The sequence below is a fragment of the Oncorhynchus clarkii genome, chromosome 32, assembly GCF_045791955.1.
Source record: "Oncorhynchus clarkii lewisi isolate Uvic-CL-2024 chromosome 32, UVic_Ocla_1.0, whole genome shotgun sequence".
Taxonomy (NCBI): Eukaryota; Metazoa; Chordata; class Actinopteri; order Salmoniformes; family Salmonidae; genus Oncorhynchus; species Oncorhynchus clarkii.
Genome location: NC_092178.1, coordinates 19,101,738 through 19,123,381, shown reverse-complemented (window position 1 = coordinate 19,123,381; position 21,644 = coordinate 19,101,738). Strand labels below are relative to the sequence as shown.

The 21,644-nt window shown below is 45.0% G+C and overlaps 1 protein-coding gene across 3 annotated transcripts in view; it reads left to right on the top strand.

The window, feature by feature from the left end:
- Nucleotides 1–21,644, top strand: part of LOC139392197 (CUB and sushi domain-containing protein 3-like) — a 634,291-nt gene that overhangs the window by 288,559 nt on the left and 324,088 nt on the right. For all 3 annotated transcript variants that reach the window (XM_071139991.1, XM_071139990.1, XM_071139989.1), the window contains exon 6: nucleotides 12,794–12,906. In XM_071139991.1, the coding sequence (XP_070996092.1) occupies nucleotides 12,794–12,906 (113 nt within the window). The remainder of the gene's footprint in view (nucleotides 1–12,793; nucleotides 12,907–21,644) is intronic.

Here is a 21,644-nt window from a genome sequence, read left to right as displayed (position 1 = left end):
AGTGATGCCCTTTCAGCCAGCACTGCAGGGATGTTAAAGTTAATATTAGAATTACATTCAGAATGCTTGAGTACTTTGATGACAAATTGGCAACATTGTTGCTATGTAGCCCCCTTAAAAGTCTCACCACTGTTGCCTCTTCTTGTCACTATCAATTCATACTGTGTTATTTCTGAGACCTTGAACGGCTTTCAGAACCCAGAAAGACAGGAAATTCATTGTAAATGCCTCAGTGAATAGTCCCACACTGTTGCTGTGGGGGCAGTGGCCCTCTCTTTCTCCTCTCCTCTCCTTTCCTCTCTCTTTCTGCTCTCCCTTCCTCTCTCTCACACTCTCTGTTCTCCCCCTTTCCTTTCTTTCTTTCTTTCTTTTTGTATTTCTTTCTTTCTTTCTCTCTCTCTCTCTCTCTCTCTCTCTCTCTTCTCTTCACCTCTCTCTCTCTGTCTCTCTGTCTCTCTGTCTCTCTGTCTCTCTCTCTCTCTCTCTCTCTCTCTCTCTCTCTCTCTCTCTCTCTCTCTCTCTCTCTCTCTCTCTCTCTCTCTCTCTCTCTCTCTCTCTCTCTCTCTCTCTCTCTCTCTCTCTCTCTCTCTCTCTCTCTCTCTCTCTATCTCTCTCTCTCTCTCTCGCTCTCTCTCTCTCTCTCTCTCTCTCTCTCTCTCTCTGTCTCTCTCTTGGTCTCTCTCTTCTCTTCACATCTATCTCTCTCTCTCTCTCTCTCTCTCTCTCTCTCTCTCTCTCTCGGTGCATGCTGGGAGTTTTTTGGAGTTTGAGTGTTTGGTGTGGAAAGCTCTATCCTAACTAACTTTCTTGATTCTTTTATTTACATGTTATTTTCTATGGTGGAGGGTTAATGAAATATTTGTTTTTAGCGGTATCCAAAGTATTAGGGTGGAAGGTATTTCAAAGTTAGGGTGGAAGAGGACAGAGTAACTTTCTTGGGGGTTGGAAGGTGTAGTGTGCGCAATGGCTTCTCAGCCTAGCGCGGAGGAGACGCTGTCGATACAGCATGGATTCAGGTGTGTTCCTGAGAACGGAGTTAAGGTGGAGGAGGTTCTGCTCGCTGTTGGTGAACAGGTAGGAGCTGAGTTTATACATTCTGCTTCTAGAATGAACAAAGCTGTGGTTGTGTTCATGAAAAGGGCTAATTTGGTCGGTAGGCTAATTGCTAGCGGAATATTTGTAAGGGATGTGTTGGTGTCAATTTCACCTCTCTCTACCCCTTCAACAAGAGTTGTAGTGGCAAATTTGCCTCCGTTTATTACGGATGATCAAATTAGGAAAGAGCTGAGTCGTTTTGGTAAGTTTGCTAGCGGTTTCCGTGTACTGTCAGCAGGTTTTCAGGCAGATGCCGTTAAGCACGTTGTTTCGTTCAGGAGGCAAGTGTTTATGTTTCTGAACAATAATGAGCAACAGCTAAATGTGCATTTTAAAGTGAGGCATGGGGAGGGGCTCTATGCCGGTTTTGCCAGCACAGATAGTCTACGGTGTTTTGAATGTGGGGATTTGGGGCACAAGAGTTTTGCGTGCCCACATAAAGGCCATAGACAAGGTGAGGGTACAACGGCAGGTGGGGGAAATCGAGGTCAAAATGCAGGGGGTAAGGAGATGCAGATAGCAGAGGCTGGGCCTAGTCAGTCTAGAGATGGTGGTGTAGATGAGGCTGGGCCTAGTCAGGCTAGAGATGGTAGGGTAGTGGAGGCTGGGTCTAGTCAGGCTAGAGATGGTGGAGAAGCAGAGGCTGGGTCTAGTCAGGCTAGAGATGGTGGGGTAGCTGAGGCTGGGCCTAGACATGCTATGGAGGGTGGTGCAGATAATGCTGGGCCGAGTCATGCTATGGATAGTGGTGTAGCTGAGGCTGGCCCTAGTCATGCTATGGAGGGTGGTGCAGATGATGCTGGGCCTAGTCATGCTATGGAGGGTGGTGTAGCTGAGGCTGGCCCTAGTTATGCTATGGAGGGTGGTGTAGCTGAGGCTGGCCCTAGTCATGCTATGGAGGGTGGTGCAGATGATACTGTGTTTAGTCAGGTTATTCTAGTGGATGAGGAGAGTATAGTGGGGAAGTGTAAGAGATTAGGGGGGGAGGAGGAGGGTGTCAAGAGGAAAAAGAAAAAGGATGTAGACAAAGGCACCATGGAAATGTTGCCTGTTGCTGTGGGTGAGGCCCTAACCAGAGAGAAAGGGCAGGTGGTCAGGGTGGGAGATAGAGAAGAGGAAGAAAGTGAGTCTGAGGAAGAGGATGAGGAGTTATTTTTTTCAGACTCCTCTTCAATTGGCCCGGAGCTGACAGCCAGTCAACCCGAGGGGTCTAAGTACACGTTGAGAGAACTGACAAGGTTCCTGAATGAGACTAAGGGGAAAAAAGTTAATCTTGAGGCTTTTTTTCCTGATCCTAGAAAGTTTGTAAGATCAGTACAACATGCTATGAGAAATGAGGGGCATGGTGTCCTCTCACCCAGGAAACGGTTTAGGTTGAGGAAGTGGGTCACAACAGTGCGTAAAGGTTTACCTTCAGACACTGTTTAAATGTTTAATTTCTTACTGACACTGGGGCTTTTTGAGCTTTGCTATTGGTCTATTTCTCTGCTGGCTTTTCTCCCACTTCTTATGGAGACTCTTCGGGTAGGCTCGCTCAATATAAATGGCGCCAGAGATGCGGGAAAGAGGAGTGTGTTGGGTGAATATGTAAAACAAAAAAAAGTACAGGTGTTGTTTCTGCAGGAGACGCATAGTGATGTGGTGAATGAAGTTGATTGGGGGCTCTGGTGGAAAGGGGCAAGTGTGTTGAGCCATGGGACAAATCTTAGTGCAGGGGTGGCAGTCCTTTTTGCACCGGGTCTGGCTGTAAAAATTTGCTCCTCAAAGGAGGTGTGTAGGGGTAGGTTGCTTGTTGTTAAAGCAGAAATTAACAACATGTGTTTTGTCTTTATAAATGTGTATGCGCCTAACACAGGGAGAGAAAGAGGGGTTCTATTTGGGAGTCTTAGACAGGAACTCTCACAAGTAGCGCCTGAGGAGACGCTGGTGATCGGATGTGACTGGAACTGTACAATGGATTTTACAAAAGACAGAAATGGGGAAGAGCCTCATTCAGTGTCAGTGGGAGTGTTAAGGGATATCTTTAATCAGTTTGACCTAGTGGATGTTTGGAGAACTAAACATCCAAACACAAGACAGTATACGTGGGTGAAGGTTTTTGGGGCTAGGGTGAGTGCAGCTCGACTTGATCGTTTTTACATGTCCAGGAATCAGAGCAATAGGCTGCTGGGTGCTACCATTCTCCCAGTGGGGTTTTCAGATCACCAAACCATGGCTCGGCTGTCTATTTCACCAGGGCCCCGGCAGGCATCTTATTGGAAGTTCAATGTAAAGCTCTTACAAGATGCCACTTTTTGCTCAGGTTTCCAGACTTTTTGGGAAAGATGGGGGCAGCGAAGAGAGGAGTATGAGTCTCTGAGTCAATGGTGGGATGTGGGGAAAGTGCAAATTCGGCTTTTCTGTCAACAGTATACTGCTCTCTCATCCTCAGAGGCTAGGAGAGTATTGGGGGAACTAGAGCGGTGTATTAGCGAGATGGAGGTAGAGATGGTGGGGCAAGGCAATGTAGGCCTCCAGGCTAACTTAGCCGAATTACGTAGGGACCTGGGCAGTTTTTTCCAGGTTAAAGCAAAGGGAGCACTTGTAAGAGCTAGGTTCTCCATGCTCAAGGAGATGGATGCTCCCAGCTCCTTCTTCTTTGGTTTGGAAAGACAGAGCAGTGAAGCCAAGGGTATGCATTGTCTACGGCTGTCTGATGGGCGGGTGACCTCTGTGGTGGGGGAGATGCGGGAGCGGACTGTGGAGTTTTATACTGAATTGTATAGGGCAGAAATGTGTGATCCTATGTGTGCTCAGGTCTTGTTCGCAGGACTCCCTAAGCTCTCTCGGGCACAGAGGGATGAAATGGACATTCCTCTGTTGTCACATGAACTGGCAGAGGCAGTAACCCAGATGTCCCCCGGTCGTGCACCTGGGGTCGATGGACTTCCAGTGGAATTTTACAAAAAATTCTGGGGAACAATTGGACAGGATTTATTTTGCGTGTTGCGTGAATGCGTCGGGGTAGGAGAGTTGCCGATGAGCTGTCGTCGGGCGGCTCTGACTCTCCTGCCCAAAAAAGGGGACTTGTGTGAACTTAAGAACTGGAGGCCTGTGGCATTACTCTGTGCGGACTACAATATTTTTGCCAAGGTCCTCTCTAACAGACTGAAGTCCCATCTGGACTCTATAATACACAAGGACCAGACATATTGTGTACCGGGACGCTCAATCACGGACAACTTGTTCTTGATTAGGGACATGTTGGACTTGTCGAGAGGTTCTAATGTGAACTTTGGACTGGTCTCTTTAGATCAAGAGAAGGCTTTTGATAGAGTGGATCATGAGTATCTGTTTAATGTGATGTCTGTGTTTGGGTTTGGGAAGAGTTTTGTGACCTGTGTGAAGCTGTTGTATGCTGGGGCGTCATGTATGGTTAAGGTGGGAGGGGGGCTCAGTAGGCCAGTCTGGGTGAGAAGGGGCATTAGACAAGGATGCCCTCTATCTGGGCAGCTGTACACACTAGCCATTGAGCCTTTTTTAGGACTGCTATGCAGGAGACTGCGGGGAGTGTGCTGGACAGGCATGGATGTGGTGACAGGAATAGCAGTCTCAGCATATGCAGATGATGTTTCTGTGATGGTCAGGGATGGGCAAGATATGCAGGAACTAGAGACTAGTCTGAAGGTGTACGAGGGAGCTTCATCAGCTAAGGTAAACTGGGGAAAGAGCAAAGCTCTGTTATGTGGGGCATGGGGGGATAGGGCTCCTCCTCTGCTTCCAGGGGGTTTGCAGTGGGGTTGTGAAGGGCTTAAAGTGTTGGGGGTGTACCTGGGCTCGGAGAGGTGGGTCAGCAAGAACTGGGAGGGGCTGTCACAGGCAGTGGTGTCAAGACTGGCCAGGTGGAGGTGGCTCCTGTCCCAAGTGTCATATAGAGGGAGGGTGCTGATAATCAACAACCTGGTGGCATCTTCCTTGTGGCATAAACTGGCTGTCCTCAACCCCCCCGCCGGTCTGCTTGCAGACCTGCAACGCAAGCTGGTGGATTTCTTTTGGTCGGGACATCACTAGCTGAAGGCAGCAGTTTTGTACATGACCGTCCACGAAGGAGGACAGGGCCTGGTGGAGCAGGAGAGCAGGATGGCTGCTTTCCGACTAAAGGCGGTGCAGAGACTGCTGTACCACACTGATGTTGGCTGGAGGGAACCAGCATGCGCGCTGCTGAGGAGAGCTGGCGGATTAGGGTTGGACCGGCAGCTGTTCCTCATGAAGCTGGAGAGGCTGAGTACAGCAGGTCTCTCAGAGTTTTACTCTGCGGTGCTGAGGGCCTGGCAGCTGCTAAGGCCCACACGAGAAGGGGGTGTGGAGCCTGGGCAGTGGGTGTGGGAGGAGCCTATCTACCTCAACCACGCCATCCGTTTGAGATCGGTTCAGTCGGCCACCCTGCAGAGGCAACTGATGGCAGGGGGTTTACAAAGGCTGGGTGACCTGAGACTGCTGGGAGAGGAGGGGTGGAAAACCCCGGAGGTCTTGGCGCAACAAACAGGAATAACGTCTCTTAGGCTGCTGGAGAGATTCCTGGAGGAGGTCCAGGAGGCACTGTCTGAGCCGGTAAGGGGGGTGTTTGAGAGGCCAAAGGGAGAGGGGCCACCAATGTTCCCGCCACTGCAGGTGACGGCAGAGACTGGAGACTGGCAAGGGGGTCTGGAGGACTTGTTAGATTTTAACACTCCGAGCCTGGGGGAGTTTGAGGGGGTGGGAGGTAAAGCCCTCTACAACCTCTGCGTTAAGGTTAGGAGCATTAGAAGCCTAACAGGAGTGAAGGCACATCAGTGGCAGGGGGTATGTGGGGCGGAGAGTATGGTGGGTTTTAGATGGAGGGCGCTCTACAAACCCCCAGTACCAAAGAGGTCAGGGGACCTCCAGTGGAGGGTTCTTCATGGAGCCCTGGCCACTAACAGCTGGTTGGCACGGGTTGATCCGGGAATTGGGCAGGGGTGTCCTTTAGGTCAAATGAAAGAAACTGAAATTCATGTGTTTTCTGTGTGCACCAGGTTAATGCCATTAATGTCTCTGTTGGAATGTCTGTGTGACAGGTTGGGGGTGGATTTTGCTGTTGGGATGTTTATAATGGGATACAGGTATTCGAGTAAGGAGAAAGAAAAATGTGTTTTGTTGAATTTTCTGTTTGCTCAGGCAAAGTTAGCTATTTGGCTAACAAGGAGGAACAGGGTTAAAGGTGGGGGGATAACAGACCCTTTACTACTGTTTAATGGGATGGTCTCTGCGCGCCTTAGGGTTGAGTTTGAGTTCTATAAAATGATCAAATGTGTGGAGATGTTTGAGGAGATATGGTGTGTTGGGGGGGCTGTCTGTATTGCTGGGGAAGATGTTTTGGATATACGGTTGTAGGAGAGGGTTTTTGTGTATGGTGATTTGTATCATGTGGTAGATGGAAAGATGAGTATGGTACATGAATGCAGTACAGGATATATTTTTATTTTTTATTTTAGGAGTGGGGGGGTGAGTTTTAAATGAATTGAGAATGTTTCAATAAAGAAAGACCAAAAGTCAAAAGTCAAAGTCTCGCTCTCTCTCCATCTCTCTCTCTCTCTCGCTCTCTCTCTCTCTCTCTCTTCTCTTCACCTCACTATCTTTCTCTCTCTCTCTCTCTCTCTCTCTCTCTCTCTCTCTCTCTCTCTCTTCTCTTCACCTCTCTCTCTCTCTCTCTCTCTCTTTCTTCTCTTCACCTCTCTCACTCTCTCTATCTTTTCTCATGCAGCCAATGTTTATGTCATTTATATTTCCGCAAATGAAGGGGAGATGGAGAAAATGCCACAGCTTTGAGACTGGCATGTGTAATCAATTACCTCCTGAGTCCCATTCGGGACGTCACGGTCTCTGCACCATGGGCCCCAGCCCATACTACAGTACAATCAACACACTACCTTCTTTATCACAGAAAGTTAAAGAAAAGAGGACTGACTGACGGTGTAGTTGGTGGTGGAGAGGAATTACGGAAAAACCACATGAATTTCAGATGTTATCACATGTGAATTGTTCCAAAAACATGTTTTCATGATATTATACAAAGTTAATGTGATAACGTGACAACATGTAAAGCAACGTGTTAAGTGTTCCAAAAACACACATTCACATGATTTCACATGTGAAATTTCAAGTAAAATCATGTAATGTTCCACATGTGAAATAATTAGTTTTTTCTGTAAGGGTAAGCCTCAGACATGGTGTGGTCTGTTCACATCTCCTCATCTCCATGACACACTCTAGGCCTTTGAATAATCATGACAATTATTCTGACAGGGACAAGAATGAAAAGACCTCTGAATACCACAGAGTAGAGTAGTGTAGTGTACTGGGATTTATGTGTTCACAGCTGTAGCACTTAATTGAATGACATGAAGTGGCCGTTTTGGGCTAGTTCACCAACCACTGGTATCAATCAAAATGAACACATTATTAAGTGCCCAACCATGATTCACTCATAGGGTACCACATCCAGCATGATCTTTATGTACCAAGTAGACATATTACTTGTGTTAAAGGGATAGTTCACCCAAATTACAACATGGCAAGGTTAACAAAACCAAAGCATAGAATGCATTCTGTCTTTGTCCATAAACTAATATGTAATTTTGAAGTTTAGGTGAACTATCCCTTTAAACCTATATGCAGTAAACCATACTTATCCCTTCTCCATTCACTGACATCATGGTTGTTTACCACGCCCTGTGTTTACAGACACCTTGGCGTGAGATATGTTGATTAAATTACACTTATCCATATAAAACTTTCCTTTGCCTTTTACAGTGATTTAGGAGAAGGTAGGGATAGGGGGAAGGGGGAGGGTGGAGGGGCGGTGGTGAGGGTGTGTGTGTGTGTGTGTGTGTGTGTGACAGCACTGTCGATCTGCTAGAATTACAGTACCAATCAAAAGTTTGGACACACCTACTCATTCAAGGGGTTTTCTTTATATTTACTATTTTCTACATTGTAGAATAATAGTGAAGACATCGGAACTATGAAATAACACATATGGAATCATGTAGTAACCAAAAAAGAGTTAAACAAATGAGGTAGTCAACAGGAATGCTTTTCCAACAGTCTTGAAGGATTTCCTACATGTACTGAGCACTTACTGGCTGCTTTTCCTTCACTCTTGTGTCCAACTCATCCCAAACCATCTCAACTGGGTTGAGGTCAGCTGTTTGTGGAGGCCAGGTCATCTGATGCAGCACTCCATCACTCTCCTTCTTGGTCAAATAGCCCTTACACTGCCTGGAGGTGTGTGTTGTGTCATTGTCCCGTTGAAAAACAAATGATAATCCCACTAAGAGCAAACCAGATGGGATGGTGTATTGCTGCAGAACGCTTTGGTAGACATGCTGGTTAAGTGTGCCTTGAATTCTAAATAAATCACTGACAGTGTCACTAGCAAAGCACTCCCACACCGTCACACCTCCTCCTCCTTGATGCTTCACGTTGGGAACCACACATGCAGAGATCATCCATTCACGTACTCTGATTCTCACAAAGGCACGGCAGTTGGAAACAAAAATCTCAAATTTGGACTCATCAGACCAAATGACAGATTTCCACTGGTCGTGTTTCTTGGCCCAAGCAAGTCTCTTCTTATTGGTGTCTTTTAGTAGTGTTTTCTTTGCAGCAGTTCGACCATGACAGTTGATGTTTAGATGTGTCTGTTACTTGAACTCTGTGAAGCATTTACTTGGGCTGCATACAGTTAAATGCCGATGTATCCTCTGCAACAGAGGTAACTCTGGGTCTTCCTTTCCCATGGCGGTCCTCATGAGAGCCAGTTTCATCATAGTGCTTGATGGTTTTTGCAACTGCACTTAAAGAAACTTTCAATGTTCTTAAAATGTTCCACATTGACTGACCTTCATGTCTTAAAGTAATGATGGACTGTTGTTTGTCTTTGCTTACTTGAACTGTTCTTGCCATAATATGGACTTGGTCTTTTCCCATAGGGTTATCTTCTGTATACAAACCCTGCTTTGTCACAAATCAACTGATTGGCTCAAATGCGAAGGTTTTGGTTACTACATGATTCCAAATGTGTTATTTCATAGTGTTTTTGACTAATTTAATTAAAATGTATATTATTGGATGGGAAACACGGCGCTGGTACCCTAACTGTCACACTGGCATGAATGATTCGGGAGACAGGCGCAGGAAGGCGTAATACGTTTTTTAAAATTATACCCCAAATTACGGTGTAATGTGTAAGGGCACGGGGATGAAGACCAAACAAACAAGTACATAAAATACAGGGTTGAAACCCAACCGGCCCGGGGGTGGCGGCGTCGGACGGGCCATTTGTGACTGCTGAAGTTGCATTGTCGGATGGACCCGAGGTAGCGGCGTGGGACGGGCCATTTGTGACTGCTGAAGTTGCGTTGTCGGATGGACCCGAGGTGGCGGCGTGGGACGGGCCATTTGTGACTGCTGAAGTTGCGTTGTCGGATGGACCCGAGGTGGCGGCGTGGGACGGGCCATTTGTGACTGCTGAAGTTGCGTTGTCGGATGGACCCGAGGTGGCGGCGTCGGACGGGCCATTTGTGACTGCTGAAGTTGCGTTGTCGGATGGACCCGAGGTGGCGACGTAGGACGGGCCATTTGTGACTGCTGAAGTTGCGTTGTCGGATGGACCCGAGGTGGCGACGTCGGACGGGCCATTTGTGACTGCTGAAGTTGCGTTGTCGGATGGACCCGAGGTGACGGCGTCGGACGGGCCATTTGTGACTGCTGAAGTTGCGTTGTCGGATGGACCCGAGGTGGCGGCGTCGGACGGGCCATTTGTGACTGCTGAAGTTGCGTTGTCGGATGGACCCGAGGTGGCGGCGTGGGACGGGCCATTTGTGACTGCTGAAGTTGCGTTGTCGGATGGACCCGAGGTGGCGGCGTGGGACGGGCCATTTGTGACTGCTGAAGTTGCGTTGTCGGATGGACCCGAGGTGGCGGCGTGGGACGGGCCATTTGTGACTGCTGAAGTTGCGTTGTCGGATGGACCCGAGGTGGCGGCGTGGGACGGGCCATTTGTGACTGCTGAAGTTGCGTTGTCGGATGGACCCGAGGTGGCGACGTCGGACAACTCAGTTGCAGCTGACGAAATTACAGCGGGGCGCCGGACGGACCAGTCACAGTGTCATCGGTCAGACCATTCCCCCTGTTTCCTTCAATGGTCGATTATTCTGTCATGTTTGTGACTGGTAACATGGATGATTGCGTTGTCGGATGGACGGAAATTACAGCGGGGCGCCGGACGGACCAGTCACAGTGTCATCGGTCAGACCATTCCCCCTGTTTCCTTCAATGGTCGATTATTCTGTCATGTTGGTAACAATGATTCGGGAGACAGACTTCAGAATGCATAATAGGGTTTTTTATTACGCCCCAAATTACAGTGTGCCGTGCAAGGGCACGGGGACGAAGACCAAACAAACAAGTACATAAAACATAGGGTTGAAACCCAAACAAAAGAGCGAGGAGTACCTCGAATAAATGCACTCGAGCACAATGATTAACACACGGGACGAGGCCCGTGATCATATGCGCAATCCACCAGGCGTACGAAAGCCCAAAACACACAGCCTGTGCTGTGTCACACGCACAATTTGACATAGTAACAATAAATTGACAGCATCATGGTGAACAAAGGGCACATATATACAAATTCTAATCAGTGGGAATAGGGGCCAGGTGTGCGCAAAGAAAGTTCCAGGTGGATCCATGACACTAACCCTCCACACGGCCAGTGATCTTCTCTCACATAAACTGGGGTTGCCTCTTGCTCTGCTAATGTACTAATGTACTAATTTACTGCTAATGTACTGTAGGTGCTAGATCAAGTAGACGACAGTTCCTCCACAGATGACTCCACAGATCACAAACGCTTGTACATTTTTAAGGCTTGCCATCCATAAATGTTTTATTATGAAATGGTTTTACACAGGCAGAGCACCACACCTGCTGCACACTGCTATGGTTTTGGGACTTCTGTGTCGTTCTATACATTGGACCTGTTCCTAACATTTTCCCACCTGCATACTGTACATGTTCTGTATAACCCAAATTAGGATGTGGTCTATACCAGGGTTGGGATCAATTATGTTTAAATTCCAGTCTATTCATAAAGTAAACCAAATTGCAATTCCAATTTCAAATGTTCCTCATTGAAAAGCGTTGAAGAGAATTAGCATTGGAGGGGGGATTTGAGGTTAAACCCGACAGCGCTCTGAGCCAGAGGGGTCTGATGTCTCTGCCTCTGTTCCAGTGTGGGTAATGCAGAAGACTTTAGATTGATAATGGTAATGATATGGCACAGCTCCAGCTTGTGGCGGCCAGTCAGCCTTGATCCATGTGACCGTGTCCTTTAATGACACATCCCGTCAGTCATCAATAAAGGCCGGAGGATGTGGGGGGTGTGAGGTATAGGGGGGCGAGAGAGGTCTGTGTATGACCTCTGTGCTCTGTTCCTCCTCCTCCGTGCTGCACAGTCACGTGGACAAATCACCTGCACACTTCAGAGGCAGGCTACTCGTCTTCCAGACGTGTGTTGTGGGCGAGGACCAGATACACTTTGTACTCTTTATGCATATTAAGGTATACGAGTGTGACATTTTTAATGGGTGGATATACACTGCCTTCAGAAACTATTCACACCCCTTGACTTTTCCCCCCAAAAAAATGTTGTACAGCCTGAATTTAAAAAGGATTATATTAAATTGATATTTTTCTTCAACTTTCATATTATAAAGTATTTTGTGTAGATCGCAATCTAGAGTCGATTGACACAAATATGTAAGTTTAAACTAGAGATATCTGTTTTTTTTGTCTCAATCCACCGCATCCTCCGATGTCGCACTTCCATATCTACGGTGAAAGGTGGCGGAGCTAGAGCCTCCCCCCTCAACGGCTTAGACTTTTATTAAGGACCAAATCCATTTCAATCACACTTCCATATCTACGGTGAAAGGTAGCAGAGCTAGAGCCCCCCCCCCTCAACGGCTTAGACTTTTATTAAGGACCAAATCCATTTCAATCACACTTTGTAACACAACAACATGTGGTAAAAGTCGAGGGGCGTGAATGCTTTCTGAAGGCACTGTAGCTATCCCTCTGGGACTTTATGCATATTGTCTTTATACACTTAGTTTATGCTTTGTATACTCTCCATAAGTTTATACATCTGACCAGGGGGATGTACAGTACCTATCAGTGTGTGACTCATAGAGTATAGTTGAAGGATCTCTTTGTAGTGTTCTCACCAGGGGGACAGGACTAGCAGTGTCACCCTGCTACTGCTGCTACCATCCGACTCTGACGCAGAACACTCAGCCCTTTTCCTTTCAACATTACCCTATGAACATTACTTTGAGTTGTATGTCCTAATGTCATTGAGTTATGAATAGTAAGCAGCATTAATGTACATTTACTTGACTTTGGATTTTGAAATTTGTCAATGTTTATGTAGGTCTGCTGACTTACAGTCTGCAAGTTGCAAGTTTTCGTAAATGTTTTTACTTATGTAGCTACAATGTCTGAACACTGTTCAAAAAAAAAAAAGCGTTCTCTTTTTTGATTGACCGACACATTTAAAGACACTAGTGTTGTAACTTGCTGACTTTGAGTGTGCAGTAAAAAGCCTAATGATTATCTCCTCTTTTTTCCTCAGGTTATCTGGGATGAATGTCCCTTCTCCTATTGTCAGCAACAAGAACTGGCTGAGGCTACATTTTGTAACCGACAGTAACCATCGATATCGGGGCTTTAGCGCCCATTATCAAGGTAAGCCTCTGTTTCAATCACCGCAAAGACGCTTAGGAAGGAGTTTCCTGACGACCTAAAAACAGAACAAACTTGTAAGAGGAGAGGAGGTCCATTTAAATAAGAGTGTAATCCCTGTAAAGCCCTGAGAGACTCAAGAAATAGCGCTCTGAAAGTGAGAAGAATCCTACACCTCTTCACTCTGTCGTCCTCAAAGAGTTTTCTTCTTTTTGTCATAGTGTTGTGATCTTAGATTTGCTGTTTGCTGTTCTTTTAATGTTCATTTTTTTTGTTTCAGTCTAAGTCTTTCTATCATCCTGCCTTCTAACTGTTTATAATTACAACTAGAAGAGACAGATATTTATTTTCTAATGTCAACCGTAAATTCTCCAAGAAATTTTTCGGGCAATCAGCGCTTTCGTTTTTCACTTTTAATTAGAGATGCTTCTCTGTAGCAATGCCAATCATGCACAGCAGTCAATTAAAACATGATTTTGTTGTATTCCAAACTAATCAATAGATCAACAACAAATCACTTTTTCTCCTCTTTTTTAAATAGCTGTCTCTTTTATTTTATCATATAACAAAGCTTCTAATTAAAACAAACCTAAGCTACTGTTTGACAGATCATCCAGAATCATATACCCACTTCTGCATTGCTGTATGTTATGTTTGTGGAGTTATTCTGACATGCATTTACCATAAACCAAATCTTTCAAAATGTCCTCCACACTAATTAAATGTTAAAATATTGGGGGACATGGTTGAAATATGAAATATGTTTGCCTGCTCTTACAGTTTGGGATATTACTTTGGATAAAAAATGATCACCCCTTCCGAACCACTTTATAGGGTACGATGATGTGCTGCATTTCCCAGAGAGGTGTTAGATACAGCCGCAGGTTATATCTCCAGCAGGGTTAGGCTCAATTCAAATTGACATCAATCAATTCAGGAAGTGATTTGAATTTAAAATCCAGAAATGTAAAAACTTTTGACATCAATAGCTTCTACTTTTCTGTTTATTGAGAAATCATTGGAAATATTTGTCCTTTTTTCAATAATTTAATTGGAATTTCAGTGTACTGAATTGACTGCCTTCCATTTGAATTGAGCCATACCCTGCTCTCCAGGGACATTGGGGGTGAAAGGTTAATGAATGTACTCTTCTCCTCTGATCTGAGGTCAGTGTTAGTGAGGACAATGACAGATCACCTCCTTGTCTCACCACAACTAATGCTTACTAGTCACTCCTTTTTAGCTCATCAGCTGCTTTAAAGCTACATTCTGCGATTCTAAAATTGAATTAAACCTTACATTTTGGGTTATGATAGAGTATGAGTATGAGTGTGCTTAAGTCATGAAACACTTCTACTGTAAGTCATATCCTTTAATAGACAGTAGAGAAGCATGGTTTAAGACCAATAGAAAGAGATGGACATCTGCAGTCAGAGAAGAGCTCAGAGCATCTGAATAGGTTTATTTCTGTCCTTGACACCTCTCCAGAGGACAATGTTATAGGTCAAGCGCTTTTCACATCCTCTGAAAGGGCAGTGTCTGTATGTACAGAGCCCAAAGAAAGAAGAGGGCATGAATAAATGATTTGCTCATAATTTACTAATCTTTGTAAATAGTTAGGGAACCATTTTGCTAATACCCTACTAATGAGCTTTTAATTGGACATTGCTATATAAAGTGTCACACCCCAAGGACTTTTATTAAACACAACTTGTATTTATTATCGATATTCTCAAAGAAAAAGGACTGTAGAATGTAATTTATTTTTTGGCTTAGTGCCAAGAACAGCAGTGGATTTAAATGGTCTTTAAAATGGACAAACTTCCCATCAAACCGACTCCCTTCAACTAAAATACACAATATTTGAGAAGTTCAGCCCATTTATGGCACTTGATGGAGGTGAAAAGCCAGGCAAGATTGGTTTGTGCCCTTCACAAGAAGATAGAGATTTTATCTTAATGTCTGCTGTTGATGCTGCCGAGGGATGAATTGCCCCTTGAGAACGGCCCTGTGTGCGACTTCTTATTGAGGCTTTACAGGTATACACCACCTGGCGAGCCACAAGCAGCCCAGCTTCAAAGCAGCAGCTGCAAAGTGCCTTAGGACACCAAAACCACCCCAAAATCCAATTTACCCACCTGCTCTGTCTGACAGAAATGCCATCAGAAAAAGCTAGTTCCCATCTCTGATTGAACCACAGTTATTGACATTAGCCAGCTGTTGCTCTCGCTCTCAACTCAACTCATCTCTCATAGGAAGTCAGTCAGTGGCTGTCGAATTGAAGCTGTTATTGGCTATGCTGCTGCGGCTCTTCTCAAGACAGCCACTGATAAGTAATGAAATTGAAGCTGCCACGTCTCAACGTAATCAAAGTTTGACAGGGAATTTGAACCCAGGCAATGTACTTAACTATTGTATTTGTATGCGGGCAGCCTAGCTGCTGTTCAGCACTATTATTGAAAAGGAATTAACATACAGAATTAACTACCTGATGTGGATGCAGATATCTACTGTAGTTGCTATGTATGTTATACACATAGGGGGCCCCTTATAATGCAATTTTACCCATGATCTGGCACAGCAGGGTTAGAAGCCAATGGTCCTTTTCAGACAACTTGAGGATTTTGTCAACAATTAGTCCCAAAAATTATCCTCCAGGGTTTTTTCTATCTTATCTTCCCTAGAATTAAAATCTTCCAAATGCCCCTCTTATATCATACTGAATCGCACAGCCCTCTGTCACAGGTCAGACAATTTCTCCACTCCTCTAAGCAGTCCAGTCAGAAATAGGACTTCATGCTAATTCATGACCAGAAGACGGGTGTCGCAGACTATCTCTTCCCCTGGAGCTACTGCCATCTTTGATAAGACCACCTGTGCTCCTCTATCATTAGACTACAGGCCTGTGCAGAGTATTGTAAATTAGGATTTACCATTGCACATGGTGAAATAATTAATTTGGCAAGTATTCACTTTTTTCCTGTCAGATGTGATCCTTCAACCATGGGCCTATATCATAATGGCATTACTATTAGCATGTTTGCTTCTACAGCATCAGGCTCCTTAATAAGTACCCAGTATTCCAGACAACGATTTTGTTTTCTTTGAACATTGTACATTGTCTTTTTAAATTCTGCCAAGTGAGATTTTAAATAATCTTCTTTTAACAATCAGATCTGCATTTGACCTTAAAGTCAGTTGCAAACATACTGTAGATGTTGTCTTGAGAGAAGAGACAAGCACATGAACAAGCAAATCATTGAATCAATTTTTGAAAAAAGTTGTTTCCAAACACTTTGTAGGGGAAATTATATGCAGGGTCCCAAGTATATATACTGTTAAAAGCTAAATTCATATTGAACTGCACTGCCACAAAGCAGCAAAAAGTGTATCAGCATCCCTTAACCATTACAGTGTCAAATGTTCAGTAATTTGGAGTGGAAAGCCCTTCCCAAAAACTCCACATTAATATTTCAGGCTGTACTTTATGCATAAACCGCTCGGGACAGACATGTATATGTAACTCTAGCTATATAATTTATTGTAGTTATCTTTCCTTTCTGTGACGACTAAGCAGTGAGCAAGACCGGCGTGTCAGGTGCCGCGATTTAATTATAAAAACAAATTACACCATAAAATCAGTCATTTAGTATGCAATCACTTGCAAGTATGCAAGCTCTACATTGGTATGGTTCCCAATTAAGCAGCCAAAGGCAGTTTAATGAAGCAATAAGGCCAGAGGGGGTGTGGTGTATTGCCAATATACCAGGGCTAAGGGCTGTTCTTAAACACAATGCAACACTGAGTTTTTGGGCCACTTAATACCTGATTGATAGGATACGATGGAATTTGAAACAGACTTGAGACACTTTTATAAAGACTTGCCAAGACTTTAAAGACACAATTTCAAGTTCTGAAAGGTCCAATGCAGCTGTTTTTATCCCGATGTCAAATCATTTCTGGGTAACAATTAGGTACCTTACAGTGATTGTTTTAGCAAAGAGCAATTTCTCAAGCAAGAATTTTGCTAGGACTGTCTGTTAGTGGGGAAATCCAAAAACGATTTGTTATTGGCAGAAAGGTTTGGAACTCTCATTGGTCTATTCAAAAATGTACCTTCTTATGATGTCACCAGGCAGGCCAAAACTCCATCCCACCAAAACAGGCAGGCATTTCAGGTAGTCTTTCCAAATAGCTCTTACACTAAAAGGGCATTATCATAATTTTCACAATTTTACAGTATTATTCCAACCTCAGAGTGTGGAAATACCGTACCAGTCAAAAGTTTGGAGACACTGACTCATTCAAGGGTTTTTCTTTATTTTTACTATTTTCTACATTGTAGAATAATAGTGAAGACATCAACAGTATAAAATAACACATATGGAATCATGTAGTAACCAAAAAAGTGTGTCACGCCTACTCCCGCTCTCCCCCTCTGGCACTTGAGGGCGCCAAGCTGCCCTGCATTACGTACTCCTGCCACCATCATTTACGTACACCTGCCTTCCCTCGTCACGCTCTTCAGCGATATTGGACTCACTTGGACTCACTCAATCACCTGTTTATTACCTCCCCTATATTTGTCAGTCCCCTGCTCTGTTCCCCACTGCTGCATTGTTTGTCATATGTCCATGTTACCCGGTGTTGACGCTGTTCCTGTCTTGTTCTATATCTGTTCCCTACTAAATGTCTGACTCCCCATACCTGCTTCTCCTGTCCGGTGTCGGTCATTACAGAATGCTGCAGCCATCACACGAAGCATTGGGGAGTACTGGCGATCCTGTTGATGGAGACGTCGGTCCTGGGTCGCCGCCGATGGACCCGGGTGTGCCTAGCCAGCTTGTCGGGCTTCCACGCCCTAGCTGCCTCGAGAGATTTCCTTGCCCCGGTTGGCTCGGAAGGTGCCCATCCCACCTCAGGCCTCAGCCGGATCGTCAGGTCTTGTTCGCCCAGGCGGCCCATGAGCTTTCTTGTTTTGTTGGTGACGTTGGGCTTGGATTCCACCACCGATGGAACTGGGGGTGCCTAAGCCAGCTCGTCGAGCTTCCACGTCCTAGCTGGCTCGAGAGGTTTCCTTGCCTCGGTTGGCTCAGCATGTTCCCAACCCACATCACGCTCCACCGGATCATTGGGCTTTCACGCCATAGCGGGATCGACAGGCGTTCATGCCTCAGCCGGATCGTCAGGTTCCTATGCCTCAGCCGGCTCGCCAAGCTCCCGCGCCCCTGCCGGTTTGTGGGGAGTTTACCCCCAACCGGCTTGCCCAGTGCCCATGTCTCAGCCAGCTCTCCCAGGTGAGACGCCGGGTGGCGCCCCTAGAAGGGGGGTTACTGTCACGTCTCCTCCTGCTCTTCCCCCCTGGCACTTGAGGGCGCCAAGCTGCCCTGCATTACGCACTCCTGCCACCATCATTACACACACCTGCCTTCCCTCGTCACGCTCTTCAGCGATATTGGACTCACTTGGACTCACTCAATCACCTGTTTATTACCTCCCTATATTTGTCAGTTCACCACTCTGTTCCCCACTGCTGCATTGTTTGTCATATGTCCATGTTACCCGGTGTTGACGCTGTTCCTGTCTTGTTCTATATCTGTTCCCTAATAAATGTCTGACTCCCCATACCTGCTTCTCCTGTCCAGCGTTGGTCGTTACAAAGTGTTAAACCAATCAAAATAAATTTTATATTTGAGATTCTTCAAAGTAGCCACCCTTTGCCTTGATGACAGCTTTTGTACACTCGTGGCATTTTCTCAACCAGCTTCCCCTGGAATGTTTTTCCAACAGGCTTGAAGGACTTCCCACATATGCTGAGCACTTGTTGGCTGATTTTCCTACAATCTGCTGTCCAACTCATCCCAAACCATCTCAATTGGGTTGAGGTCAGCTGATTGTGGAGGCCAGGTCATCTGATGCAGCACTCCATCACTTTCCTTCTTGGTTAAATAGCCCTTACACAGCCTGGAGGTGTGTTGGGTCATTGTCCTGTTGAAAAAAAATGATAGTCCTCTAAGCGCAAACCAGATGGGATAGCATATTGCTGCAGAATGCTGTGGTAGACATGCTGGTTAAGTGTGCCTTGAATTCAACATAAATCCCAGACAGTGTCACCAGCAAAGCACCCCACACCATAACACTACCTCCTCCATGCTTCATGGTGGGAACCACACATGTGGAGCTCGTCCGTTCACCTATGCATCTCACAAAGACATGGCGGCTGGAACCAAAAATCTCAAATTCTACCATTTAGGCCTGATTTACGCGTTCTCCTCTGAACAGTTGATGTTGAGATGTGTCTGTTACTTGAACTCTGTGAAGTACTTATTTGGGCTGCAATCTGAGGTGCGTTTAACTCTAAATAACTTATCCTTTGCAGCAGAGATAACTTTGTGGCGGTCCTCATGAGAGCCAGTTTCATCATAGTGCTTGATGGTTTTTGCGACTGCACCTGAAGAAACTTTCAAAGTTCTTGAAATGTTCCGTGTTGATTGACCTTCATGTCTCAAAGTAATGTTGGACTCTTGTTTCTCTTTGCTTATTTGAGCTGTTCTTGCCATAAAATGGACTTTTACCAAATAGGGCTATTTTCTGTATACCATATGTGTTATTTCATAGTTTTGATGTCTTCACTATTATTCTACAATGTAGAAAATAGCAAAGATAAAGTAAAACGCTGGAATGAGTAGGTGTCCAAACTTGTGACTTGTACTGTATATATAAAACTCAGAAAATATTTTTTTTTGACTGTACTGGGCATCATGTTTACAATGATTCCAATTACTTTGGAAAACATTCCAAACATCAACGTTTTTATAAACGAGGGCAGTTGCCAGCACCTCTTTCAAAATTGTCATTGTCACAGAAGCTGATGTCACACTGTGTGCTCACCATTTATAATGCTGCTCTTTGCATTAACTTTAATCATAAATACACCCAGGAGAGAAATGTATTTCAATGGTGCCATTAGGTTTAGTATGGCTCTCATCTGAACTCATTGCACTCATAAAATGTGTCTTTGAGAACAAGGTCATCCTAAGGTGTGTGAGGTTGGCCCATGCGGTAAGATTTTAACAGTGAGGAGGCAAGACAATGAGAGCAGATTTTTATGCCCATGGTGAAGCTTTTATTTGGAAGTGAGGAATAATCCTGGCGACTGAACAAATATTTACAACCAAAATAACAAACAGGCTGATGAACAAAAAGATAGTCCTAATAAACTTATCTAGATTAACTCATAGTTTAGAGTACTCAAAAGAAAACCCCAGGCTTCAACTATGCCTGAAAATCCAGCAGCATGCCAACCCATTACCCGTCTCTGTCTCATATAAAATAAAAATACATGAGTTTAAATAGCACTTCCCATGATGCATCTGACCAATGAGAGACAGCCATATCATGACATCAATTAACTTTCAAAGGCACACATTACAATATACACATGTTCGGTTAATGGAAATATATGTATTATCATACACACACAATTCAATAAAGGTGCTTACCCCACATAGATACAATTAATAGATGGGTTTCTCAAATCATTAACCGTTTGCAGGGTTTGGTTAACCATATAAAATATACTGTATCTTTAGATCAAGTGACTGAGGACACAGGACAATCGTCACATCTTGGAATGGACATTGGCTGATGTACTGAACTGCAATAGAGCTGTTGTCTCAAACCGCATTTAACCTTTATTTAACTAGGCAATTCAGTTAAGAAAAAATTATTATTTACAATGATGGCCTACACCGGCCAAACCCGGACAACACTGGTGTAACACTCTGGGCATAGTGGGTGCGAAGTCAGGCGCAGGAAGCAGAGATTTCAGGGTAGTGCTATTTATTGCACCCACGGCGAAAATAAGCCACCCCACGAAACACAGGGCGCACACTAAACAAATGCCCCAAACACGGGGAGTCAAACAGTCCAGAGAAAAACCCACGAACGAAACACGTCAACATCGAACATGCTCAGAGCAACACAAAACAATCCTGCACAAAGAGCAGGCGGGCCTACTGGCTAACATAGCCCGACTAATCAGCCTACACACAAAACAGGTGAAACCAATAAACAGAAAGGGGAAAAGGGATCAGTGGCAGCTAGTAGGCCGGCGACGACCACCGAGCGCCACCCGAACTGGAAGGGGAGGCACCTTCGGTAGGAGTCATGACAGCTGGGCCAATTGTGCGCCGCGCTATGGGACTCCCAATCACTGCCGGTTGTGATACAGCATGAGGTGTCTTACATCTCAAATGATTTTGTTGTTTTATTTACTATATTATATTTCTAGCTTGGCTTTACCTTTGTGCAATTAACCAATATTTATTTTGTTTTTTCACATCTTAATGTATTATTACCAAAATGTTTGTGTTCTATTAATCCACATGAACTTGTAAGATACGTTTACAATTAAACACATATGCGGTTATTGTACCAATTGTACAACTACTGAAACGATTTAGTGTCGATGCAATCTCTGTCCTACTCGTGTTGGACACAGGGGACCATCAGTTAGGGTGGTCTGCACCGTGTGTATCCAATCTGTCATCAGTGATGGTTCACACAAGGGTTATGGGTGCCAGGCAGCGAGGCCGCTCCCACTCCGATCCACTCACTGACTGAGTGAAGCAGCAAAGGTTAATTAAGCAGGGAGGTGAAATATGATCATCACATTGTCTTTTCCTTCATCCCCCTGATAACAAACGACCCTGCAAATACCTCTTAGCCTGATTCTAGCC